The 27,915-nt window shown below is 42.2% G+C and overlaps 1 protein-coding gene and 1 long non-coding RNA gene across 2 annotated transcripts in view; both read left to right on the top strand.

The window, feature by feature from the left end:
• The first annotated feature begins 4,194 nt into the window (after positions 1 to 4,194).
• LOC117441976 (zinc finger protein 721-like) overlaps positions 4,195 to 27,915 on the top strand; it is a 243,453-nt gene continuing 219,732 nt past the window's right edge. The window contains exons 1-3 of the mRNA XM_071202319.1: positions 4,195 to 4,240; positions 6,244 to 6,293; positions 18,672 to 19,705. Coding sequence (XP_071058420.1) covers positions 6,252 to 6,293; positions 18,672 to 19,705 — 1,076 coding nt within the window. The 5' untranslated portion in view covers positions 4,195 to 4,240; positions 6,244 to 6,251. The remainder of the gene's footprint in view (positions 4,241 to 6,243; positions 6,294 to 18,671; positions 19,706 to 27,915) is intronic.
• Positions 27,177 to 27,883, top strand: LOC117441979 (uncharacterized). The gene is made up of 3 exons (XR_004551478.2): positions 27,177 to 27,366; positions 27,566 to 27,733; positions 27,828 to 27,883. It is a non-coding gene; the product is annotated as an uncharacterized lncRNA (long non-coding RNA).

Here is a 27,915-nt window from a genome sequence, read left to right on the forward strand (position 1 = left end):
TGGGGCCTCGTTCTGCGGAGGGAGCCTCGTCTGAAGCGCAAACGCAGTGCAAGCGCCACAGTTTCACCGCTGCTGTGATTGTTGTTCATTCATTTAAGTCTTTGTGCATCTTGTTGTGATCCAGAAACAGAGAGGAATCAATAAAACACAGATATAGCTGATCATTATTATTATTTAGTTTAGTCTCATGACATCCTTAGGATTAGTCAACTAACAAAGGTGAAGTGTTTTTATAACCTGAGGCCTTCTCTGAACTTCCTCTACCCTCGGTGTCAGCTCACTTCAAATGAATACATCTATTGATAACTCAGAAGGACCATCGTCTCTCTAACTGTGTGTGACCCAGCTCAGTAACACACATCATATAGCTCAGCATGTGACCTTAATGAATATCAGAAATACGCTGGATTAAACATTCTGCTATAACAATCTTTTTAAAGACACCTTTCTTTCTATATGGTCTCCAGAGGGTGTTCCAACCCACTCTCACAAATTTGTTTGTAATAACTACGTTGGTCCACTACGTAGGACGTAGTATTTCTACAAAACCGCCTCTGAAATTGTAAAATGCCTACGTTTTTTTTCACCATTCATTCCAATGGCTGCGTCTATGTCACGTGATCTTCACATTTGTCTCTGCAGAAGAAAAAAACCATGGCCGAACTTCGTTTTATTCTCGGTGTAAAATGCCTATTTTAAAGTTAGTTTGGCCATTAAAATGCGTTTTGATGTCATTTGATGCGAGAAATATGAGTTGTTATTTCAGATTGTGTGTGCAGTGGATGCACATGATCTTTAGTTTGCTAGTTATTATGAAGATTACTTCAGGAAATTGTGTCTATACAACGTTTTCATTGTCACCAAGGTGGTTGCTAGGGACGCTGCTATCGATATTATTTCTGTTATGTTGTGTAACTGTTTAATGGTGTTATCTTTATTGCTACCCCCTTCCCCGTCAATGTATAGTGTTGGTCCACAGCGCAAACGTATTAGTTTAACAAAATCTGCATCTAAAATTGTGGCATAGATACGTTATTTTCCCCTGTGCAATTCTCCATTTACTCAACAATAACACATAATTATCCTTGTGTTTATGTATTTGTTTGATTAATAAACACAAGTTGGAGTCCGTCAGGACCGAGGGTCGGAGCAGCTCATTTGCTTTTGAGAATATTACACCGGGAAGTAAGTATTCTCTCCGCTTCGCTTGACAAACCCGTGATAGTCCTCAAGCTCTGTGATTGGAGAGTGTGCCGAGCGTCGAACAGCACTTGAAGTGGGATGGAACCACAGCAGACTGTCCAAAACTGGATTTGAACGGGTCCACCGCGTCCCCCCTCCCCCACCCCGTCCCCAGAACTACACATGCTGGCTATTGTGTTTCGCAACATGTTCTCTATGGCAGTGCTTCTCAAAGTGTGGTCCGCGGACCACTGGTGGTCCGTGAGCGCCCCCTAGTGGTCCGTGAGTATATTGGTAAAATTTCACATTTGAAATTAATTAATTAATTAAAGTTTTCCGCACTCTCGCGGGAATATCTCCGCAATGGAGGGAGCTTAAGTTTCACTTTCGATTGCAAGATATAGCCCAGATAAACACCTTCATCACACATGTGGCCACTTGTTTGTACCATTTTCAGGCGATTTGTAAAAAACGATGTGTTTTTAGATATTTGTGGAGTTAGGTGGTCCGCGAGTGTTTTTTTTATTGGTTAAGTGGTCCTTGGTATGAAAAAGTTTGAGAAACACTGCTCTATGGCACGTCTCTACTGGGAATTGTAGTTTTAAAAGACGTTTTCGTATTTCCCATAATAAGAAGTTGCCAGTATCAAACTGTGTACATCCCTGGAGGTTTAGGGGACAGGAAACACTCACATTTAAAACATATAATTAATAAATGGGTGAAAATTGCTTGTGCCCATTATGGGCAGTATTAATATATATACCCACACGCCAGCTAAGGTCAGAAGAGCTTTATTTAACAGCTGGTCTTATGTCTGTGACCCCTGTGATAACATTACATTACATTCATTGATAAGCCTGAAACATGCACTTGTCAAGGTTCAGAGGCACATTGTGCAAATATGGCAGTAGCCATCGATCATCTTAAGATAAGATGTACTTTATTGATCCCAAGTTGGAAACATTTGCGTTACATCAGCATGTGTAACTATTAGTAGAGAATAACGAGTAATGAATATACTTTATAGGGATCGTATTAATATCTAATAATAAAAATAATGAAATTCAATAACATGCTTTAACCACCAGGTGTCCCTTTATATCAGCTGTGTACCTTTATGGTGTAAATACAGCCTATCTACCAATTGGATCAAATATAAAAGTCCGCCGAATTACGCATTACGCATTGTGTGAAAAGAAATGTAAGATGTTGTTTAATGGCTGATATATTTATGATCCACGTCACGTTTTCAGTTCCTCATGTTTGTCTTCTCATCAGGGCTCTATAAATACAGAACTACGGCAGATATGTAATATGTAAAGCAGCCGAACCGTGTATTACAATGCCGTTATGTGATGACTTTCAAAGAGAAAAGCAAGCACACTCGGAATAAAGTGTTTTCGGTCTGTTTCCGGTATTTGTTAATGACGATGTGCTGTGAGATGTGAGACTGGAATTGCACAGGGGGAAAATAACGTATCTTTAGATGCGGATTTTGTTAAACTAATACGTTTGCCCTGTGGACCAACACTATACATTGACGGGGAAGGGGGTAGCAATAAAGATAACACCGTTAAACAGTTACACAACATAACAGAAATAATATCGATAGCAGCGTCCCTAGCAACCACCTTGGTGACAATGAAAACATTGTATAGACACAATTTCCTGAAGTAATCTTCGTAATAACTAGCAAACTAAAGATCATGTACATCCACTGCACACATCATCTGAAATAACAACTCATATTTCTCGCATCAAATGACATCAAAATGCATTTTAATGGCCAAACTAACTTTAAAATAGGCATTTTACACCTAGAATAAAACGAAGTTCGGCCATGTTTTTTTTTTTCTGCAGGGAGAAATGTGAAGATCACGTGACATAGACGCCAGCCATTGCAATGAATGGTGAAAAAAAAAGTAGGCATCTACCAGAGGCGTTTTTGTAGAAATATTACGTCCTACGTTGTGGACCAACGTAGTTATTACACGTTTTTTTATGAGACTGGGTTGAGATATCACTCAGACTCAACAATCATATTTACAGATGGCTCCAAAGATCCAGAGGCAGGGCGTGCAGGGGCAGCAGTGTATATCCCAGTGAGGAATACACATATAGAGAAAAGGGTAACAGACCATGTGTCAGTGTACACCACAGAGCTGTTGGCATTGGTGCTGTCATTGAAATGGATAGAGGAGAAAGAAATACATAACAGTGGAATTGCATCTGACAGCTTTTCAGCATTATCGAGTATACGATCAGGCAGATCTTCATCTAGAACGGACATAATAAATGAAATATTTCTAATTTGATATCAAATGCAAATCAAAGGCATAGCAACTCGTTTCCTCTGGGTTCCTGCTCATGTTGGTGTGGAGGGTAATGAACAGGTAGATATTCTGGCCAAACAAACACTCAGAAGTATGAACATAGACAGAAGTTCCACTCAGCAAAGCGGAGGTTCAAACATTCATTCAGAAATATGCACAAACAACATGGCAAGATCATTGGAACCTTAGTGATACAGGAAGACATCTTTATAAAATGCAAAGGTATGTGGGGGATGGAAGGAAGGTGGGGTTTGAAAGAAGGGAGGAAAATGTCATTTCTCGGATGAGAATAGGTCATACAGGTCTCAACCATACTTTAAGTATAATAGGAAAGCATCCAACCGGAAAGTGTGTACACTGCAGCCAGCCAGAAACTGTTGAGCATGTTTTACTGCTTTGCAGGAAATATAGTACTCAGAGAAATGTGCTTTTCCAGACACTGGAGAAAGCAACATTCCATGACTTGTCGCTATCAGGGCTGTTAGGGAAAACATCAGGCAATATATATTGTGAGATTATTACGTTTTTAAGAGAAATTGATACTTTTAAAATAATCTAGAGTTTTGATTCTTTGTTTTGTTTCTTGTTTTCTGCATAGTCTCTTGTCCACACTCCAGTCCAGTTGGTGGCGGTAATGCACCTACAAGTTGGTTTGCCAACCGCCAATAAACACGAAAGAAGCAGAAGAAGAAAACGAGAGAAGAAGAAGAAGGACAAAAGAAGAGGTGAGTGGATTAAGCACATGCAGAGTTTTCATTAAGTGTATTTACTATTTACTATGTATTAAGTTTACACCTCTTAATTTACAGTTAATCACGAATCAGAAGTTATCTTATTTAACACAACAGCTGTAATCTTGGAAGAAAGAAACTCACAACAAACTTTCCAGTTCGGCTCTGGGGAGTAACAGTTGATCTGTAATGCTCAGCTGACTTTATGTTAGTTATTTATTACACCAGTTGTCTTTAAGACGGTTTGAGTTGTTGTGTTGGTGCTCTTTACCATAGATATGGTTTTAAATGTATGCTAACTAGCTTATTAGCATCGCCATTCACCACTGCGGTCAACTCAGCCGTCTCCGTCTCTGGTCAAATGAGCAGCGCTTCATTTTTGAGTGCGCGATTAATAGCGTATTTACGGTAATCGCCGAGAAGTGGCGCTGACGGTAGTACAAGTGCTTATGCTATATTTGATCAATCAATCAATGATATTTGATGAGGGATACAATGATTTTTAGCCATAAGTTCTTAATAAAATTGGTACTGTTGGACTCAGTACATCTTAGACTACTACCACAAATACAATCAAGTACTTTTACTGTGTACTATTTGATTAATACTCTGTCAAACTCTCCTCCAGAGTACAATAATGCATGTTTTCTGCCCTTTTTGATGAGAGATACAATCATTTTTTGCAATGAGTTCTTAATAAAATCGGTTATGCTGAATTCTGTACTACTTGGACCACTACCACGAGTACAATCAAGCACTTTTACTGTGTACTTTTTGAGTAATACTTGTTTAAACTCCTGTCCCGAGTACACAAATGAATGTATTCTGCTATCTTTGATGAGAGATACAATTATTTTGTGCAATAAGTTCTTAATGAAATTGGTACTGTTGGATTCAGTACTACTTGGACTACTACCAAAAGTACAATCAAGTACTTTTATTGTGTACTTTTTGAGTAATCCCCTGTCAAACTCCCCTCCAGAGTAAAAACATGCATTCTTTTACTCCTACGTTAGTGCCGTTTCTCAGTGATTACCGTAAAGGCGCTATAAATCGCGCACTCAAAAATGAAGAACTGCTCATTTGACCAAGCAAATATGAGAGACGGCTGAGTTGACCGCAGTCGTTCACCACGACGTAGCATTTTTCCCATTGAAATGAATGGGGTTCTTCAGTTAGCTGCTAACGCTAAGCTAAGCGACGGTTTAGCTCATTAGATAAATAGATATACTTTATTTAAATAATGATTTATCTTAAACTGGGAAATGGTTGTGTCCCAGCAGAAGTGTTTTCAGGCATTACACGAGTTAAACATATTTAAAAGATGCAATAAGATAATAAAAATGAAGCATTAGCAGCAAGTATACACACAGGACACATATCACTAGAGTATCTAAAGAATACACAATATACAGAAAATACTGTATACATGGAGTACATTAAACAGTCTCACTAGCTAATGTTTGCTTTCTGTGTTAACTTAGTGATAGTTTCACACGGATAGCGTTATAACCGTGGTTCAAACATCCATTAATGTCACTTTCTATGTGAATAAAGTCATTTTAATGAAATAAAAGTGAACTAACTGTGAGCTGTAAGTTAGAATGTAAGTTGCTACACAGATTATGATGAATTATATCTAAATATTTGTATTATATTAATAATAATTTACACAGAAAACCAAGTTGTTATCGTAATGGTTAAAGTCATGTGCATGTAACGTTAATAACTATCTGACCTTTCTATCATGTTCTCCTCTGCTTAGCATCACATGGACCAAATGGATCCATGTGGACCATGTTTACGTCACAGCAGCAGAGATGAGACAAGGCACTGCACGTGGTGTGATAAAACACTACATAGAAGCATCTAGAAATAGAACATATCATTGAATAAACTCTTTGAATTCCTCCTCTTCACTGCTGACAGTTTATGATGAATTATATCTAAATATTTGTATTATATTAATAATGAAGCAGCTCTGTGGTCTTCATCAGGACAGCTGATGAGCAGCATGGAGGAGAAGAAGGAGGCCCCTGGAGCTCAGGTCAGTGTGCACTTCATCACAAGATATTCCTAACTCCAGCGTTTCCGCCAGGCGGGCGTCTTGCCTTCATTTGACGCCCTTATTCAGCTCGGAGCGCCATCTACTAGGGGTGTGACGCAGGGCTCGACATTAAGGACTGCCCGATGGCCCGGGGCCGTCTAGTATCTAGTTCGGGCAAGGAAGCCTCACCTGCTGGGTGCCCGATCGGGCAATCCATTATCTTTATTTTTAATCTCAATCTTTATTTATTTATATAGCACATTTAAAACAACCTTCGGCTGACCAAAGTGCTGTACAGGGCAGGCAGTAACTACAATAGTGGATAACCCAATGGGAGTACGATAATAAAAACAATAATTAAAAAGCACAATAACTAGAAACATATAGAAAATAAATAAATAAAAAACACATACAAATATAAAAATGTAATGCTCAACTAGTATTAAAAGCCAGTGCAAAGAGGTGAGTTTTTAGCTGGGATTTAAAAAGTTCAATAGACTCAACAGTCCGGATATGTGCTGGGAGGCTGTTCCACAGTCTGGGAGCTGCAACACTGAAGGCCCTGTCACCTCTGGTTTTTTTCCTGCTCCGAGGAACCACCAACATATTCTGCTGAGCTGAGCGCAATGCTCTAGCAGGAGCATGGCGGTGCAACAACACAGACAGATAATGTGGTGCCAGTCCATGCAATGATTTAAAAACAAGTAAGTACGTAAGTACTTGAACTGGATCCTGTAACTGACAGGAAGCCAATGAAGGTCTGCCAGAACGGGTGTGATGTGGTCATAACGTCTCTTCCCAGTAAGAAGGCGGGCAGCCGCATTTTGGACCAGCTGCAGGCGACGGATCAAGCACTTGTCAACACCAATATAGAGGGAGTTACAGTAGTCTAAACGAGACGTGATAAATAAGTGGATTAGCTGTTCAAATTCCTTACTAGGAAGATAGGATTTTACCTTCCCCAGAAGCCGCAGCTGGAAGAAACTTGTCTTGACAACTGAGCTTATCTGTTTGTCAAATTTAAAACAGTTGTCAAAGATGACTCCAAGATTTCTGACAGAGGGACGGCTGTAGGAGGCTAAGGGGCCGAGTACACTATTAAAGCCATCGAGGAGTTCAGACTGTCCAAATATTATAATCTCTGTCTTCTTTTCATTAAGAGTCAAGAAGTTGATTTCCATCCATGATGTCATGTCTTTCAGACAGCTGAGCAAGGCAATCCTAGATTCCTTATTTGCTGTTATAGGCAGGTATACCTGCAGATCATCTGCAAAGCAATGGTAAGAGATGTTGTGCTTTTTAAAAATTGCCCCCAGAGGTAGTAAATACAGACTGAACAAAATGGGGCCCAGGACAGAGCCTTGTGGGACCCCATATGCTAGTGGGGCTGCAGCTGAAGAATACTGGCCAAGATGCACAGAAAGGGTCCTTTCTGACAGATAGGATTTAAACCATTTTAGGACGTTACCTTTAATACCGACACACAGTTCAAGGCGTGATAACAAAATGTGGTGGTCAATGGTGTCAAAAGCAGCAGACAAATCTAAAAGCACAAGCACAGCAGAATTCCCAGAATCAGCAGTTAAAAGAAGATCATTCAAAACTCTTAGAAGAGCAGTTTCCGTGCTGTGGCGTGATTTAAAACCAGACTGAAACTTCTCTGATATGCAGTTTAAAACAAGGTGTGACTGCAGTTGTGCTAAAACCAATTTCTCTAGGACTTTAGACGGGAAGCTTAGAGATAGGTCTGAAGCTGGAGAGAACAGAATGATCAAGGTTCTGTTTTTTGATAAGAGGCTGCACTACAGCATGTTTAAAAAAGGTTGGAACGTAGCCTGAGGTGAGAGAGATATTTATCAAAGTTAAAATATATGACCCAATAGTATTAAAAACGTCTTCAGTAGTCTGGGAGGAATACTGTCAAAGGGGTATTGTGAAGGTTTCAATTTTCTAACCACCTCAGATAACTCGGACAGTGAAACCAGGTCAAACTGCTCGAAGATAGCTGAGCACACAGGAGACACTGCTGGGTCTAAGGTGAGAGGAGGAGGTGAAGATCTGATGGCCAAGACTTTACCATTAAAGAATGAAAGAAACTTTTCACACAGAGTAGGTGATGGCACAACACAGGGAGAGTTACAGGGATTTAAAAGAGAATTTAAGAGTGGTAAAAAGGAACTGGGGCCTATTTCTGTTTTTGGACACAAGATTTGAAATAAAATGAGTTTTTGCACATTTAACAGCCCTCTGATATTCGCTTAAACTGTCTCTCAGAATCCCCAAGGAGACGTGAAGTTTATCCTTCTTCCATCTCCTCTCTGCTCGTCTCCATGCGCGTCGTAGGGCGCGGGTAGAGTCAGTTAACCACGGTTCAGTCACAGGTTTAGGGTGTCTGGCCGTGAATGGAGCGATCAGGTCCAGAATATCCGTGCAAGTAGAATTAAAAAGGCTGAGAATCTCCTCAGCACTGGCATCACAAGAGTCATTTAACGTGGAAAGCACAGAGTAATTAAAGGCAACGGAAAACTGTGACGCTGTCAGAGGATTCAGCGCACGTAGGCGTCGCTCCGGAACGCACGAGTCAACTTGAGAGCAAGGCAGCATCATAGTAAATAACACAGGCAAATGGTCCGAAATACCAGTGTCACAAATGTCCCTGATACAAACATCTAAACCATGAGACAACACCAGGTCCAGTGTGTGTCCCTTCTCATGTGTCGGGCCATTAACCGACTGTGTAAGATTAAAAGAGTCAATGAGATTCATAACATCTTTGACGAGAGGTCGGGAATCACAGCACACATGAATATTAAAATCGCCAATAATTAAAAATCGATCAAAGTTCAAGATAACCCCCGCTACAAAGTCTGAGAATTCCTGAATAAAATCTTTATTGAACTTCGGAGGGCGATAGATCAAAGCAACGAGCACTGGAAGTGGTAAGTGTAGTTTGAAAAGTTGTAGCTCAAAGCTGGAGAAGTTGTTCGACGGAGTTTGACGGCAGTTAAAGCTGGATTTAAAGACCGACGCCAGCCCTCCACCTCTACCGGTGATCCGCGGGGTGCTGATGAATGAACAGTCAGGTGGTCGAAGCTCCGAAAAAGCTGTTAACTCACCAGCACGAATCCACGTCTCCGTCAGAAACATAAAGTCCAAATCCCGGGATTTAAAAAAAGTCATTAAGCAGGAAAGTCTTGTTAGCTAGCGATCTAGCATTGATGAGTGCCAGGCGGAGAGTAAGCTCCTCTCTTCCCGGTTTTTGAGTAAAATCCAGTGGGCGAAGGTGTCTGTGATCCACGCCACCGCTGCGTATCCGCCTGGGGAAATTAGCCTGCTCCGGTAGGCTCACTGAGCGGCCATCCGGAAAGACGTGGAGGAGCCATCTCTGCCTAGTCATCGGGGCAGCGTAGCATCCACTGCTATTGAGGCCAGGGGCCTTTCCACGTAGAGAAAGCAGGTAAGCCCTGATCCTTACGGCTTCTCCGCCCCGCTTTCCCCTTCGTCTTGGGCGCTTCCTCTGGGGGATGGCATATACCTGGCGGCGCAGGTATGTCGGTATGCTTGAAAGAAGTGGAGGAGGAGGATTCGAGGTTGGATCTCCCAAACATTGCTCTAATACCCCCTCCTGAAACGCTTTGATTTCCATAAGCGACTGGCGGTCGTAAACTAGTAGAGCAGAGACATTTTGACAAAAAACACAAAACAATAAAACTACTAGAACTAATAAAAGGCCGAACAGGCCTGGGAGACGTCTCGCCGTGCACACTGCTGGCGCCATCTTCCTGTGCTTTAAAGAGTATGCCAGTATCATGAAATTATTCAGTGCGGGCCCTTCGGTTCGGGACACGTGTGTACCGCACGAATATAATGTTAAACGTAAAAAATTGAGAACGTGAATAACTTTTTGGGAAGTAATCTCAGGTGCTGCGTCGCAGTGTTCAAGTAGCATGTTCCTGCAGCCCATGCTCCGGGCGGGGCTGCAGGAACGCAGCGTTCAGTGCAATTTCAACGCGCCATAGAGTGACTAGGTCATTTCATTGGACGAGAGGCATACTATGAGAGCTGGTCACAGGGATGCGTTCAAATTTAACCAGTCATTTTAGGAATTGTCGAAATGGCAAACGCAGATAAAGTTGATCTCGAAAATGTTAAATAAATTAAAATCATTCACAGTTAAGAATTAGATATGAATTATTAATGCTGTAAATTACCTTTAATATGTCAAACTATATTAAAATGTGTTACCTTTTTATAGAAGTGATTATAATGTTATGCCAATATTTTCCTATTGTAAAGTTTCGTTTTGCACTTTTATTTTGGTAGTAATAAGATCGGGACTCTTATTTTGAAGGAACTTTTTACCGGAAGTGAATGGACAACATTCCTCTTTGCTTTTCGTTCGGGTTCATCTTGCGCTGTATCAGTTGAATCACTTTGAACATTCGTTTGAGATGTTGACGGGTTGGCCGAACTTTTTACCCCACAGTCAAACAACTTACTTTGCTTCGCCATTTTTCGTAAAAACAAACACACGGCACACGCGAGTAAACGTGCATCACTTTCTGGCTCCGTAATCACACCAATGCACGTGCAACTTAAGTATCAGGTTCCGACTGGTCACAACAATAATTAAATATCACTCTTAATACAACAAATAATTAACATTAATCTATTTTGGGGTTCACTTTTAGCTGTTTGCTGTCCTTATTTATTTATGTTAAAAACTGCCACTGATGGCAACAAAAGGCCAAGAAGTTTTTTTCTGAATGGTTGCCAATGGCAACCGTTACTGCCGAGCCCTGCTCCGGTTTGGGAACATTTTGGTTTCGCAGTTACGTACAAGGATGACGGACAAAGACAGGTGGACCGAACCAAAGCTGTTTGTCGGCATTGTTCAACTAAAATTGGTTACGCGGCTGGCAATACATCAAACTTGCACACTCATTTGAAAAGGCATCAGCGAACGTGAATATCACCGGTACCAAAAGAAAAAAGACTGAAGTGGAAACTCAACTCCCCCTAGCATTTAAGCCTCCACCACTCGCCAAAAGTTCAGACCGAGCCAAAGCTATTACAAACGCCAAATATCCTTATGTTGCCATGGTAGCAAAGCGCTACCTGGCTGTATCTGCTACCTCTGTCCCTAGCGAGAGGGTGTTCTCCACAGCAGGAAACATTGTTAGTGCCAGCAGATCTGCCCTTTTGGCAAGCAATGTGGACAAGTTCATCTTTCTTTAAACAAACGTGAAAATACAATGACAAGCAAGTCCTAATGTCAAACTGGCTGCTTAGGTACTAGTACAGTAAACGTCTCAAATATCTTTATTAAAATATTTTGTTATTTGAAATAAAATTAAGGACATTCACAGTTAATGTAATTAGATATAAATTATGAATGCCATACATATTGCATACATTCAGTCAATATTTCTTCAGTATTTATGATGGCTGTCTAATGCCCCTTTCACACCAGCGCCTTTTCAGCTCCGGCTCGGAGCTAGAGCCTGAAAAGCGCTGGGTTTTCCAGTTCACACCGGAGCTGCGCCGGCTCTTAGCTCCGGAATCCGCTTCATTTCCAGCTCCAAAAAATTGTCGGTCCAGAGGCAAGAGCTTTGGAGCTAAGAGGTGACGTCGCTTACGTCTCTCTCACGTCGAGGCGTGCAGGAAACTAAACCCACCTCCCATGGGTCGACTGTCAGCCTGCCTACAAGCAGTAGTGCCTATAAACACACTTTATAAAGTCAGGCAGCACTAACCAGGCTTCGTGTGGTTCTGTTTATTTGTACCTTACTTTGACCATCCGTTCACTGTTATCGATCATTGTGGAGAGAGGCAGACGTGTTGTTTTGTATTATTGCAGCTATCGGATGCAAGTAGTCAGTTTAGCTTCGGTTGCTATGGTAACATCACCCGTTTTATACCAGAGAAACTTTCATAACAGCGTTGTGATACCAAACAGTGTCAATTCAGACTGACACACATTCACTTAGGCTAAGGGGAACTGGGGATATGCATCAGCTGCTTGTGTGAGTCGGACAGTGAATACTTTAGAGCGGCCGCTGCAGTGTGAGCTAACCGGGAGCTAACGGGAGAATAAACTCCCGTGGAAGAGCAGCACTGCAGCGGTCGGTAAATGCTGCAGAAACACATAATAAACAATGAACCACGGCACTCTGGAGAAAAGCATAAGGTTGGAGAAGTCGTTATTCAATTTATTCTGGCTTCGTGTGATTAAAAGCAACACGATCATCGACCCGACGCTGTTGTTGTTGTGAGCTGCCGTTGGGGGGCAAATCAGCGATGTAAACGGTGACGTCATGACGCAGCAAGGGCAGCTCTGGGGCGCCAGTGGGCGGTGTGCACAGAGCGGGAGCTGAAAAGGGAAACTGGAGCTGAAGCAGAAAAGCTCCCGCTCGGAGCTAGAAACTGAAAAGCGCTGGTGTGAAAGCCGCATAACAGAAGTTAAATTCGTTCCTCACTTATTCTGACAATGCACTTAACCCAATAAAATGACCCAATAAAAAGAGTTGTTAAATAATAGTGATGTCACGTTGTAATAACAATAACTCGTCTCTCTCGAGTTTTCTTTTTGAGCTTTGCTAAAAGCCACTGTGTCAAGTGTCCATCTTGGGTTGCCGCCCGGAGTTGTCCAATATGGCGGACCATCTCACACATGCGCACTGCAGATGGGGCAGGGCTGCAGATCGGGTCGTGACACACATTGAAGATGGCGTCACGGCTCCGCCTACACTGCGTTACTATAGTTACTGCCCCAGTTCCTAAACTGTTTTGGAAACGCATCATAAAGTGAGCCTGGCCTACCAAGGCCTAACTATACCGTACTAAGCCGTGCGAGGCCCTGCAGTGGAAATGCGTTCCAAACAGTTACTCAACTAAAAAACTACTTGTTCAATGATCGTACCTAGAAATGGGAGGTTTGATATGGGCCTGTAATTGGTCATTACTGAAGCGTCTAGATTATTCTTTTTTAAGAGCGCTTTAATGACTGCAGTTTTCAGAGCCTGTGGAAAAACACCTGAGTGAAGAGACTTGTTTACTATTACCTCATTCACACCAACGCAACTAGAGCTTTTCAGGTTCAGAACCGGTTCTTCGGTTTAGCTCTGGCTCTTTTCACACCGCCCAGAGTCCGACTGGTGCTGCGTCATTGCGTCATCGTTTGCGTCATGACGTAACCATTTGCGTGCCTGCTTCATAAAGCCAAACCGCGCGGAAACCCCTCACAGCTCACACCGACAACAACAACAATGGCCGATTGTGCTCCAGCTTCCTCTGTACCTCTTCAGAAGACCAGATTCCCAGCAGGTAGCTGGTCTCTTCAGTGGACCACTGCTGCTTGTTAAGTTTCTCCATCGTTGTGTACAAACTGGATAAAACGCTGGCTTTTTGTTGTTCAGGAGTTGATCCCGCCTCGACATAAGCGTGACGTATGCGATGCTTTTGCTCTGGCCGGACATTTTTGGTGCTTGAAAACGAACCGGATTCTGGAGCTAAGAGGCTGCTCCGCTGCGGTGTGAACAGGAAAACCCGGTGCTTTTCAAGCTCCAGCTCCGAACCGGCCCTGAAAACACCGATGGTGTGAATGAGGTATATGTGAAGTAGATCTGAGGCCATGCAAGGAAAAACATCTTTGAAGAACCCTGTTGGAATAATATCAAGGCAGCAGGAGGAGGACTTCAGAAGTTGAATAATGTCCTCCAGGTTTCTATCATTAATCTGATGGAGTCTGAATTGATGTTAGGTGGACACGGAGACAACACATCTGCTGTACCTGATGCAGAGGCACTGACTGCTGGTCTGGTGTTCTGAGTGGGGTATACTGACACTGGGGGGTTAGTTAGTCTGTCCACGGTAGCAAACAAGGCACGTGCGTTGTTTTAGTTTTTGGCAATGATGTCAGAAGAAAGACTGTCGTGCAATTTACAATTCCAAATGATAAAAGCCAAGTCTCTCTTTATAGATTTCAAAGTGAACCTGGAGATTTGTTTTTCTCCACCTACGTTCAGCTTTTCGACACTCTCTTTTTTCTGCTCTCACGGTCATGGCCTTTCTCCATGGAGATCTTTTCTTCCCAGTCACTTCCTTGACCTTAGTTGGAGCAATGGCATCTATAACATTTAAATGATCTACTAGCTCATTTACTGAGATGTTAGCAGGGGCCAGTGTGGAAGAAACATCCCGAGTAAACATTTCCCTCGTGTTTTCAGTTAAATATCGCTTTGTGGTTACCTCTTTTTGAACATGTGTGTGAACAGAAATAGAGCTCTCAAAGGAATGGTCAGAGAGCGCAACATCAGTCACCACAACCTCAGAGATATTCAGACCCTTTGAGATCATCAAGTCCAGAGTGTGCCCCTTGCTGGGCGTGGGCTCCGTCACATGCTGAGTCAGTCCATTGAATTGATCTATTTAAAACAAGGGACAGTGTTCATTAAGCAACATATTAAAAACATGTAAAAGCACTCGATTAGCCAACAGGCTAGTTTTCACCGATAGTCCCTTTGCCAGATGGTGATTGACGTTCTGAGTGCTTGTTTATACAGTGATTCCAGTGGCCTTAGAGCTGCAGAGTGAGCATCAGACCAGCTGATCAGACAGTAGCTGATGTGGGAGAGGACCATGGAGTGAAGGTATAGCTTAGCTGCTGCAGATGATAGCAAGTTTCTAATGTATCTGTAATTTGACAGATTGCACTTTACTTTATTGCAGACCTTTTTGATATGGGTTTTAAATTGAGGTTTGTGTCAATATGTACTCCTCAGTACTTGTACTCCGAGACAACCTGAAGTCTCCTTCCAGAAAAGAAAACATCTTGCTCTGTTATAATGCTGTGGCCCTTGGAGAAGAACATACACACTGTCTTTGAGACATTTGGTTGCAAACAATTATTGTTAAGCCAGGATGTAATATTCTCCAACACATCAGTGACCTTGGTAGCAGCCTCTTCTGCAGTTCTGCCATGAGTAAAAACAACTGTATCATCAGCATACATTAATACATCACATTCTCCACACACAGAAGGCAGATCATTTATGTACATACTAAACAGTATTGGGCCCAATACAGAGCCCTGTGGTACCCTTGGGTACCACAAGACTTTTTGGGGGTCTTTGGCTTTAAAAGCATTTCCCAAAAGCTCTCTGTGTGTTTTGATTCCCTAAATTTGACTTTCAGTTCTCTCTCTGTCTGTTCAAGTGCTCCGTAGTCTTTGTTTCATGTCCTTAGTCACATATGATTTATTACTTTCTTTTCTGGTTCCCTTGAGTTTGGTCTTATCCACTGGTATCATATTCACAACATTACGATCAGAGGTCAGTATTGGTGTCTGTCTTTAGACACATAGGCTCCTTTATCATTAACAAAGCATTTGTCCAGGATAGTGTCTTTCCTGCTGTGATCCCTAACACACTGCTAGAACCCAGGTAACAGTCTCCAGGCGACATTGCTTCATGTTCCGAGCACTATTGCCGGTGCATCGGTGGCTGAGTTGCAGCTCGTGAACACGGTGTCCTCTGCCGCTGGGAGGCACGTAAACAACAAACTGTAAAATACACCCGAATTCTCGACACACTCTTTTAACTGATTTATTCATCAGGATTTAAACTAGAGTTTATTTTCAACATTAACGTAATGGGAGGAAATGGAGAGTGGGGCTCTGAAATCATTGTGTGTGTGTGTGTGTGTGTGTGTGTGTGTGTGTGTGTGTGTGTGTGTGTGTGTGTGTGTGTGTGTGTGTGTGTGTGTGTGTGTGTGTGTGTGTGTGTGTGTGTGTGTGTGTGTGTGTGTGTGTGTGTGTGTGTGTGTGTGTGTGTGTGTGTGTGTGTGTGTGTGTGTGTGTGTGTGTTCTAATGAAGGGAAACACAGTGAAGGCACTGTGCTGTGTTTCCCTTCATTAGAACAGCTAACGAGCGACCGCTACGTTTTAACCACACCCTATTACCTGTTTTATGATTTCAGAGCCCCACTCTCCATTGTTGTTAATGTTGAAAATAAAACTCTAGTTTCAAAACCACAGTCTTTTAACTGATTTAAACTGGGGTTATTCATCAGGATTTCGTAGGACTTGACTTGCTTGACTCTCACCCCAGTAACTTGAGACTTGCACATGTATGACTTACTCCCACCTCTGGTATAAAGGAGACCGAGGGAGACGGCATCCGGTCACTGCGAGTCTCAGTGTGCTCCGTTCCTCTTGGGTTTTGTTTTTTTGTCTAAACTTTGTTTGTGTGTGTGTGTGTGTGTGTGTGTGTGTGTGTGTGGTCGCTTGTTCTAATGAAGGGAAACGCAGTGAAGGCTCTTTGCAGCTCTTTGCATCTTCTCAGATTAGATAGATCTATCTTTATTTGTCATTGTTCAGGTACAACGAAATTACAATAGCCTCAAGGTGCCCACACGCAACAACAAGACAATATAAAAACAACAAGACACTATAAAAACAACAAGACACTATAAAAACAATAAATGGGACTTAAAAAAAGGAATATGTACAATAATAAATAATAAATTTAAATTGCACGATTCCCCTCGTATTGCACGGAAGGCTTATATAATTTAAATATTAGCAGCGTTTAGTGCACATATGGCCCTGGGAAAGAAACTGAACGAGAGTCCGTTTGTCCGGGAAGACATGGTACCTGAGTACAGCCGTACGAAGTGCTCGTTACCCGGGTGGTGTGGGTCCTTGAGGATCTTGACTGACTTCTTAAGGCATGAGAGCTGTACAGTGCCTCCAGGGAGGGGAGGGGGCAACCGATGATCTTCAATCTCTCTTGAGTATTCTCAGGAAGTAGAGTCTCTGCTGTGCCTTCTTGACGGTTGCCGTGGTGTTGGTCCTCCAGGACAGGTCCTCTGCCAGGTGAATGCCCAGGAGTTTGATCACTGAGACTCTCACAGCCTCCATCAGTGTACAGGGGCTGCATGACGGTCTTCTTCCTCCTAAAGTCAATGATCATTTCCTGGGTTTTCAGCTCTTTCAGCTGCAGGTTGTTTACTTTGCACACCGCTAGCAGTTGCTCCACCTCTTCCATGTACGCGGTCTCGTCACCCCCTGAGATGCAGCCCACCACGGTGGTATCATCAGCGAACTTTATGATGGAGTTGCTGGTGTGGGCGGGGACGAGATCATCGGTGGAGAGGGCGTATAGTAGGGGGCTCAGCACGCAGCCCTGTGGTGATCCGGTGCTGAGACTGAGGGACGTGGAGGTGTGGGTGCCAATCCTCACTCTCTGGGGGCGATCAGACAGGAAGTCCTTAATCCATAGACACAAGGAATGGGATACTCCCAGGACTGATAGCTTGGTCACCAGTCTGTCAGGGAGGATGGTATTAAATACAGAGCTGAAGTCCACAAAGAGCATCCGTGCGTAGCTCCCCCTACTCTCCAGGTGAGACAGGGTAGAGTGGAGAGCTGTGGCGATGGCGTCCTCCGTGGACCTGTTGGCCCTGTAGGCGAACTGGTGGGGGTCCAGACCGGGAAGGAGGGATGAGACGATGTGGGGACGGACCACCTTCTCAAAAACTTTAGCGGGGGTGGAGGTGAGTGCCACTGGACGGTAGTCATTTAGGCAGCCGATGTTGTTCTTTTTCGGCACCGGGATGATTGTGGACTGCTGAGTTACTCGTTACTGCCTCCTGGTGCTGCAGAGATTTCATGAAGTGAAGGAGGGTTTCTTCTATGAAGCAGCTGTGGGCAGCAGATACTGTGAGAGTCAGACATGAATACATAGGTCAAGGCAGACTGGTTCACAGACTCTCCTGTTTTTCCGATCCGGTGCTTCAAATAACTCTACACCCCTGGACGAAATGTCCCTAAAATGAAGTGCGAGTTTGAAATATATTTCAAATAATGTATGTATTTCCCCACATAAACATAACAGTCTGCAATGAAACGGCTGTCTCCTGTGCGCTCCACTTTCTACTTTCTCCTGCGAACGAGATACTTTGTCTCTCTTTTTTTTCTTTCATTGCCCTCTAGGGGCTTCATACAATACAAATACAAATATTCTATTTTAAAAAGTAAAGTCCTTTCGAGTCATCTGTCTCAACCCTAAGTCTCAGGTCATGAATACCAAGTCAAAGTCAAGTCGAGTCTTTTATCAATGTTAGTCAAGCAAGTCTCAAGTCAAAAGATAGGCAAGTCAAGTCATGTGACTCGAGTCAAGTCATGTGACTCGAGTCCCCCACCTCTGGTATATACTTTGGTTAGAATATTGCTGTATTACTGTATCAAATATAATAAAGACAAACAGTTGATAAGTAGTACTTTGTTAACTCAAGGTTTATATTAAGTGAGTCTTTATTGTGTTAACTTGTGTATTTATGCTTTTTAGATTCTCTTTCTCTGTCCGTCTGTTCTAGAAACCAAAAGGAAGAGAGAGACATCACAGCTGTCAGCAATGTGACAAATCCTTTGCAACATCTGGAACTTTAAAGCGCCACCTGCGTATTCACACTGGAGAAAAACCGTACAGCTGTGAAGAGTGTGGGACAACTTTCACTACATCAGGTGCTCTCAAAACACATCAACGTATTCACACCGGAGAAAAACCTTACAGCTGTGAAGAGTGTGGGACAACTTTCACTACATCAGGTGCTCTCAAAATACATCAACGTATTCACACAGGAGAAAAACCTTACAGCTGTGAAGAGTGTGGGACAACTTTCACTACATCAGGTGCTCTCAAAACACATCAACGTATTCACACCGGAGAAAAACCTTACAGCTGTGAAGAGTGTGGGACAACTTTCACTACATCAAGTGCTCTCAAAACACATCAACATATTCACACTGGAGAAAAACCTTACAGCTGTGAAGAGTGTGGGAAAACTTTCACTAGATCAAGTACTCTCAAAACACATCAATTTATTCACACTGGAGAAAAACCTTACAGCTGTGAAGAGTGTGGGAGAACTTTCACTACATCAAGTAATCTCAAAACACATCAACTTATTCACACTGGAGAAAAACCTTACAGCTGTGAAGAGTGTGGGACAACTTTCACTACATCAAGTATTCTCAAAAGACATCAACGTATTCATACTGGAGAAAAACCTTACAGCTGTGAAGAGTGTGGGACAACTTTCACTACATCAGGTGCTCTCAAAACACATCATCGTATTCACACGGGAGAAAAACCTTACAGCTGTGAAGAGTGTGGGACAACTTTCACTACATCAGGTGCTCTCAAAACACATCATCGTATTCACACGGGAGAAAAACCTTACAGCTGTGAAGAGTGTGGGAAAACGTTCACTCAATCAGGTGCTCTAGAATCACATCACCGTATTCACACGGGAGAAAAACCGTACTGGTGTGAAGAGTGTGGAACAACTTTCACTAGATCAAATGGTCTCAAAAGACATCTTCGTGTTCACTCAGGAGAAAAACCATAGTGGGTTTAAGAGTGTAGGAGCCGCAATTAAGCATATTTTGTTTTTTTCACAGTTTACAATAAACAATTCCCATCTATTGGCCTTGTGTTGGGTAATCCTTTTTCCCATTACAGATCCCATCCCAACAGCGCCATCTGTTGACGTAACGTCAGAATTGACAGGCATAATGTTCACTGTTCCTTTGGGTTTCGTTTTCTGTCCGTCTGCCGACAGCGCGCTGTTTTATTGCTTTACATACCAAGGTTTAAGTACACTGTGTCAATAGTTGTAGTATGAGCATCGTCTGGGCTGGCCGTCTGGTAGAATCGGTATGCTCTTCCTCCTGTGTCCACTTCCTCTCCTGTCACCTATGACCCCTTTTATACACCCCACCACCAAGTGTTCAAAATAACATTCAGGGTGTCCGCGGGGTCTTAAAAAGTATTACAAGTTGATCAATTTAGCGAAAATTAAAGCTATTAAAAAATATTAAACGGCATTTTCCAAGGTATTAAGAAGGTCCACAGCAACGACAACATGAAAGACCCTTTCATGTACTGCAACGACATGTCGGGAAACCCCCTCAAGGTATCAGGCTGATGCCCCTTTCACACCAGCGCCTTTTCAGCTCCGGCTCGGAGCTAGAGCCTGAAAAGCGCCGGGTTTTCCTGTTCACACCGCAGCGGCGCCGGCTCTTAGCTCCGGAATCCGCTTCATTTCCAGCTCCAAAATATTGTCAGTCCAGAGGGAAGAGCTTCGGAGCTAAGAGGTGGCGTTGCTTACGTCTCTCTTACGTCGAGGCGTGCAGGAAACTAAACCCACCTCCCCTGAACATGGGTCGACTGTTATGCCTGCCTACAAGCAGTAGTGCCTACAGATGTAGCGCTTCGTTTCAGACGCCTACCCGTGCGGGTCCGTGATCGGCACGGGGTGGGCCCCTGCTGAAAAGTAAACCCCCCCCCCGCAGGACTTGAAACGCCCCCTTGATAAATACATTTAATTGTAATGAAACCAGCTGCAATGGATCATGGATCCACCAGGGGGAGCCGTGAAAAGCTGCCACACTGAAACTCATGTGAAATAAACAGCTGATCTACAGGTATCTGATATCGCGGATATTTGTTAAGATCCATATATGTCACGGATAGGATCATATTCTGTGCTAAGTAAGAGACATGTAATCATTTACTAAACATCACCATGTTTTTATTTAACAAAATAATGTTTAATTCACGTTGGCGTAAGTACAAAACCATCGCTATGTTTTTAGATCAGGAAATGCATCCAGGGTCAAACAAACGATTTTCGATCGTCATCCTCGGATTCATTGAATGTATCATATGTTCGCGAGTTGAAATGAATGCACTCAATTTAATCCACGTGAGTTTAAAACGACAACAATAATCGCTTTGTTTTTATATCACATCCGACCGGAGGAAAATGCAGCGGCACTCTACCGATCATCCTAATCCCACAGGCAAACAATAATATGTACAGTGTTAATAGTTTACTGTATTATTAGTGTCTAATATTACTGCTATAATAATCACACATTGAGTTGTTGAAATCAGACCGTCGTTTTTTTTAAACGCTCTGAATGAAACGGCAGCTCTCAGGTGATCAGCTGTGTGTTTACACAATAACATATGCATAGTAATTTAATACCTTCCAACACACATTGTAAGAACAGTTCTGTTTCATATGAGTGTTGAGAGCCGTATCCACAAATCTACTAATTTTGCCCTCGGTGCACCAGATTGATGCATTTAACTTCAATTTAAATAAAAACATCTTCTGTTGTAACAACAATAACATTATAAATAGTAACATAGCATGGTATTGCACATTTACTGTAGCTTTGAGTGTTACTGGCCTGAGATTTTTTTATTACATGAATGAAGGTGACTGAGGCTTTTTAATATAGACTGTTCAGTGTCCCACATTTTGCACAGAACTGTCCCACATTAGGAAAACAGATTGTCTGAGACAGCTTGGCACTAAGAGTACTAATATGTCTACCATTTCTTTTATGAGTTTAATATCTGCATGTTCTCTTTTGGTTTGATTAGGACACATCCTGGGGATTTCAGAATGTTACTGGATTTTGATTTATTGCATCGGCTTCATGTCGCAATAATATTCCCGAAGTCTGAAATGCAAAAATGTTCCACATTAGGGCAATTCACCCTGCATTTAATCATTTTGTTTATTTTTAACGAAATAAATGTGGTTTAATCCATCATGAAATTAATATAGGCTATTTACTTAGTACATATCTGACATTAACGATTAACACACTGTTCATACTGCTCACAGGCTGATATCTAGTGTATTCATACCCCTCACTGTTTATTCATCATTCAATTCATTATATATTTTATTCTGTAGATTGTGAACATTACTTTTCACTTTACTGCTTGTTGCACCTGGTTAGAAGCTAAACTGCATTTCGTTGTCTCAGTACCTGTAATCTGTGCAATAACAATAAAATTTAATCTAATCTTGAGCAGGAACTAATGTAGGCTATTTACTTAGTACATATCTGACATGAACGATTAAACACGTTTGTTTGCATTCATAAAGAATGCACAGAGTCATTTTGTTTATTTTTAACGAAATAAATGTGATTTAATCCACATAATTTACTGTGTTAATTGTTTACTTAGTATTGTTTAACTTGAAGGTGCCTGATGTGAACATTTCCAGAATGTATTTTCTTCACTTTTTAAATGCCTCTGTGATGTGCTGCTACCCATTTCCCCTCGGGGACTAATAAACGAATACTATGACATTAACGATTAAATACATTTGTGCATTCTTTATGAATGCAAACCGAGTCAAATAAACGTATACTATATATTGAACGTCTATTGAATGGCCTTTGTATGTATACAGTATAGCCCAACCATTTACACCTTCCTTTTTTCCCGTCAAGAGTTTGAATTGGAGAAAGGTAATCGATGGTGCTTTTATAGCCTATTGCATAATAACTGTGTGATTTATATTGCTTTTCAAATGCATATGGCCACCCATTTACACGGCTCTTCCCGTAGATAGATCACTTTACATTTCTGCGAATGAATTTTTAATCACACACGTCTCCCCATCCCGAAAATAATAAAGAAAATAAAAAGAGGAAACAATTTTCAAGTTCAGTTTTCACCGTTTTATTTAAAATAACTGACATACAGTAACAGACACATGCTGTAGGCCTATCTGCTGCGGAAACCAGGACGAGCGATTTCGGGATCTGTTTTTCTGGGGCTCCTCAGTCTCTCGTTTACCCGGCTCCTGATCTTATGCCACTGGTCAATGTTCAGATTTGGGAACCGATTGGAAACATAAGACTCAATCTGTTGCTTCACATTGAGGGGAAGAGGCATTTTCCCATTGGTCCCAGTTCAGTTGGTTATTTTCACCATTCTTCCATAGCCTATGTTACAAATGGCGTTATGGCCATGAACATATTAGCAGCATAGATCTCAGGGCGATGCTGTCCCTTAAAAAAGCTGTCCTGGTAAAAACTTTCCTCTCGTTCTGAGGAAACAGCCCTGGTGGGTTCATCAGGAGTGACCGCCGACCCTGGAGTGACCGCCGACCCTGGAGTGACCACTGGCACTGGAATGACCGGTGGCAATGGCGTATGGGAGTGAACGGGGTTGTCGCTTCTGGCTCCAGAGGCTGTGGGTCTGCTTCGCCCACATGGTACCCAAACAGTCTTCGCCTGGTTTGGTACGGGCTGGTGTCCAGCTGTTCCTGCTGTGCTGGTGGTGTCCCTCTTTCAATATTCGAAAGTCTTTGAGAAAGAGTCTCTAGTATCAACCGTGAGGAAGACCGCTCTGACTCTGCCGTCTCCAGTGCCGACATCATGGAAGCCTGCTCCTGAATCAGGGCGGAGGCACAATCATTCAATTAATTGAATGATGAATAAACAGTGAGGGGTATGAATACACTAGATATCAGCTGTGAGCAGTATGAACAGTGTGTATGAATATGCTAAGATATATAAAGTATGAAAACGGTAGGACCATACCGTTCTCCAGCCCCAACCCCCCCATGTTTCATATGTATGTTGGGGACCCTTTGTTTAAAGGCCCTGACACACCAAGCAGTCACCAGAGGACTAGCCGACGCTGAAGTCGGCTGTTGCCTGGCCGTGTTCTCCTGCGTTTTGGCCATGTGTCGCACGGGAACACACCGCACCGACTTCAGTGCATGAGTGGCAATAACTCTCCTTACCTGCAGGCGGCGGTAGTGTGTATTCGTCATTCAAAAGAGGCAACAACCGGAAGACAGAAGAAGAACAGACCGTGATATAAACAAAGTATCTTTTCTCCGTAATATCATACAGAGCTGGCCTCTCCTGGATCAAGGTGATCAGCAGGTCCTCGTTTGTGTCGTTCCAGATCGCCATGATGAGATGAAAAAGAATAGCAGTCTGTGTGTGCCTTCTTTTAAATCGTTTGTTTACGTCCCTCACTTCCGCTTCGCTTCTCATGCACTGATTCGCTAGCTGAACAGCCAATCAGAGTGATTGCTTGGTCCAACTGCCCGACCCGATGCATGGCCGATTCAACATGTTGAATCGGCCATGCATCGGGTCGGGCAGTCCAAATAAGGCGTGTCACGGCAGACGGTTCGGGACACACCAACCTGACTACGGCGCCGCGAATGCCCGACAGCCTCTGACGGCCTCTGACTCCCAAAATCGGGTTGGTGTGTCAGGGCCTTTAAACTAATTGGCCATCGGAATGTGTGGAGCCACATTCCACAGCTCTCCCCCCTCCTGTGATCCCCCGCACACAGAGAGAGAGGGAGATCGCTCTTCTGGAGTGAAGAGAGCTGAAATATTGATATTGCAAGTTAGAAACGTAAAATGCATTTTGACAGACACTTGGGGGAAATATGCTGCATTTTGAATGTCCGATAGTCCACCATTAACACCTTAGTCCGTCTCGTCTCATCAACGAAAACTAAATATACATGACATACTTTGATTTAGTAGATTTCGCATGAGAGCAAAAGGAGAATATCCGTGTGTAAGAGTGAAAATGTATGTATGTAAAATGAGAATATATGTGTGTAAGAGTGAAAATATGCTGCATTTTGAATGTCCGATAGTCCACCATTTCCACCGGAAATATCAAACATTTAATAAAAGTGAAAAACAATGAACAAGACTTAACGTATTCATCATAATTAATTATATTAATTTTGTTTGGATGTAGGTGATCTTCTACTATATGAACATTTTGGACCCAAAATCACAACAAAAACGTAAAAACAGATTTTTGAAAATGATTGTATTTTTCACAACACAAACATACACAACGAAACCATTTAAAAGCTGGAAATATATACATGGGATGTGACTATGATAATGTGAAAGTTTGATTGAGGTAGCATGGGATTTCATTCTGATAAGGCAAAAGTGTTATTATAAATATAATACAAATATATATATATATACACATTATCTACAACAATCTGTTTTTTCTGTCTTTATCTGTGCCACGCTTCAAAGCGGTTTCTGTCAACTACGACACAGAGGGCAACATCACAGATTCCTCCTCCTCCATGTCAAAAAACAAGCTTAAAGCTTGACTCACGTTCAGAGTTCTCTTCATCATAGTTGAGTCTTCAAAACTCTAAATATATCTAACTATATCTACATTTTCAATGTTTGTTTGTCACTTTACTTCAATCGCAGTCTCCCGCAGCCTCTCTTCGTATATCTTCGTCTCTCTCCATTTCCCGCCGTATCTCTTCGGTTCCCGCCGTCCCTCTTCGTCTCTTTTCGTCTCGTTTCGTATCACTCCGTTTAACTGATTACCTCACCCCCTCCCTGGTAAATACATCCTGTTGAGCAGAATCTACAGTTTCCAGTATTTTCCGTTTCGTAAAATGATAAAATACGGCGAAAATATAAAAATATGTGCTTCCATTATTCATACTTCTGAAATATATCTGTATTAACTTTATATCATCGTATGTCCGTGTTTATTGGGTATTTTTGCATGAAACAAAGACTGGCATATAGTTTCAAGCCTGTACTTTCGACAGAAATACACATATACATCCTGTTGAGCAGGATCTACAGTTTCCAGTATTTTCCGTTTCGTAAAATGATCAAATATGGCGAAGATATTCAAATATGTGCTTCCATATTTCATACTTTTGAAATGTATTAACTTTATATCACCGTATCTCCGTGTTTACTGGGTATTTTTGCATGAAACAAAGACTGGTATATAGTCTCAAGCCAGTACTTTCGACAGAAACACACGGCAATGTTGTCCGGACTGTTGTTTTTATGTGGCACCGGCTTGAACAGGTCATGTGATCTGATCACGCCGGCGTGACGGTCGACTCCAAAGGGTTAATATTAAATACATATAAGTATTTTTACAACTTGTATTTAGAAATACTCTGTTGTAATTATTGATGCATACATGTGTTCATCCATTCAATGTGGCATCTGCTATAATGGGGTTAATGTATGCTATTACTTAATAATACAATACATTATAATATATGATATGATAATTACATTTTAGTTTTATTCATTTCTTATTTCATAGTTTCTCATTATTATTTTTATCGCTCATCTTATTTTTGATTTTATTAATCTGTGTGAATCTGTGCTGTCCTGTTTTTCACTCTCACCCTGTTGCTGTTTGAACTACTGAATTTCCCCACGGGATTAATAAAGGTCCATCTTATCTTATCTTAATGTATAAGTTGATTTACTTCAATCTACTGTACAATATTACAGGAAATATACTGCATAAAGCAAACTATATACTTTATTTGATCTAAAATATTGATGTTTCTACAACGCCCATTGTGTATTTTGTGAATGAAGCGCCATCTCATGGTTAAATCCTGTAATTGAACAAATGGGGAAATTGGGCAACGCCCTCTAGCAATTTGGCAACACCCCCAGCCACTGGCATCCGCTGGGCTTTTGACTGGGACACACCCATTTGAGTCTGATCTGGAGTGCTACATCTGTATACCGGACCCTCCCTCCACGCAGATCACGCAGACTGCGTGGGGCCTCGTTTTGCGGAGGGAGCCTCATCTGAAGCACAAACGCAGTGTAAGCGCCACAGTTTTGCCGCTGCGAGGCACCCCCACCCGCACCCCCAACTCTGACTGACTTTCCGCGTCCCTGCATTTGATGTTTCTTTTTGGTTGTTTGAAGTCACATATCACAGGTGAGCTACACCGGACCCCCCCCGACAGGTGGAGCCCTCCATCAGGGAGACCAGGGGCTGGAGGCGGGGCTTAGAGACCGGGACTGAAACACAGAGGAGAGCAGGGCAACCTTTTTTTATTACAATTCATCTTGTTTTAATTTGTATTGGCTTTTTTTTTACTGCATTTAAAAGTAGTTTTATAAGATGCTTCCTTTGCACGATATCTTATTGATTTATTTATGCCTTGTTAAAATGTGCTCAATAAAAAAACGTAATGACATAAATGTATTTATTTTTGTATTAGACTGAAGTTGTTGTGTTTTCATGGCTCCTTTATAACCGGCAGAGAACGCCTCATCAGGTCAAAGGCTACAGGTTAGAGGACCAACTGCATCACCATGCTATATTCTGACTGGGGCCAGTTATCTTCTGAGGGGGGCCCAATAAATGCAGGACGAAAAACACAAAGACAGAATGAAGTAATTGCGCATAAGAAACAATGCATGCAGTTATTCTTTCAGTACATATTTATTTCAGATACTTATAGCTACAGTTTTTACGCTCTAATGGGTCCGACTAGAAAGATTGTCGTGGCTTCATTCCTTGTTTTTCTATCAAGCCACTAGACGCCTAAACAGACACTTCTGACTCGTTTTCTTTCCTTTATATTACTTACAGTTGAAGAGTTACTCGGCCTCCGATGGTTTGGATGATGTTGCGATGTGTTTGCTCAAAATAAAATAACAAACTTTTACACATGCAACAAAGAGAAGAGGCCTTTACAATATTCAAAACAAAGAGGCAAAACTCAAATCAAATAACAAACGACGGTATTCTTTCTTCTTGGTAAGGCTTCTATAACTTCATAACTTAAAGGGTACTTGTACGATGTGTGTATGTGTATGATTAAAACTGTTCCTCGACGGCGTCTCTCCAACAGGTTGCCCATCACTGTGGCTTCAGCGCAGGCGGCGTGGGAATTGTAGTCCTTTATAGTGCGTTGACTACAGACGTCACCATGAGGTGGC

This window comes from Pseudochaenichthys georgianus, unplaced genomic scaffold (genome assembly GCF_902827115.2).
Source record: "Pseudochaenichthys georgianus unplaced genomic scaffold, fPseGeo1.2 scaffold_224_arrow_ctg1, whole genome shotgun sequence".
Classification (NCBI taxonomy): domain Eukaryota; kingdom Metazoa; phylum Chordata; class Actinopteri; order Perciformes; family Channichthyidae; genus Pseudochaenichthys; species Pseudochaenichthys georgianus.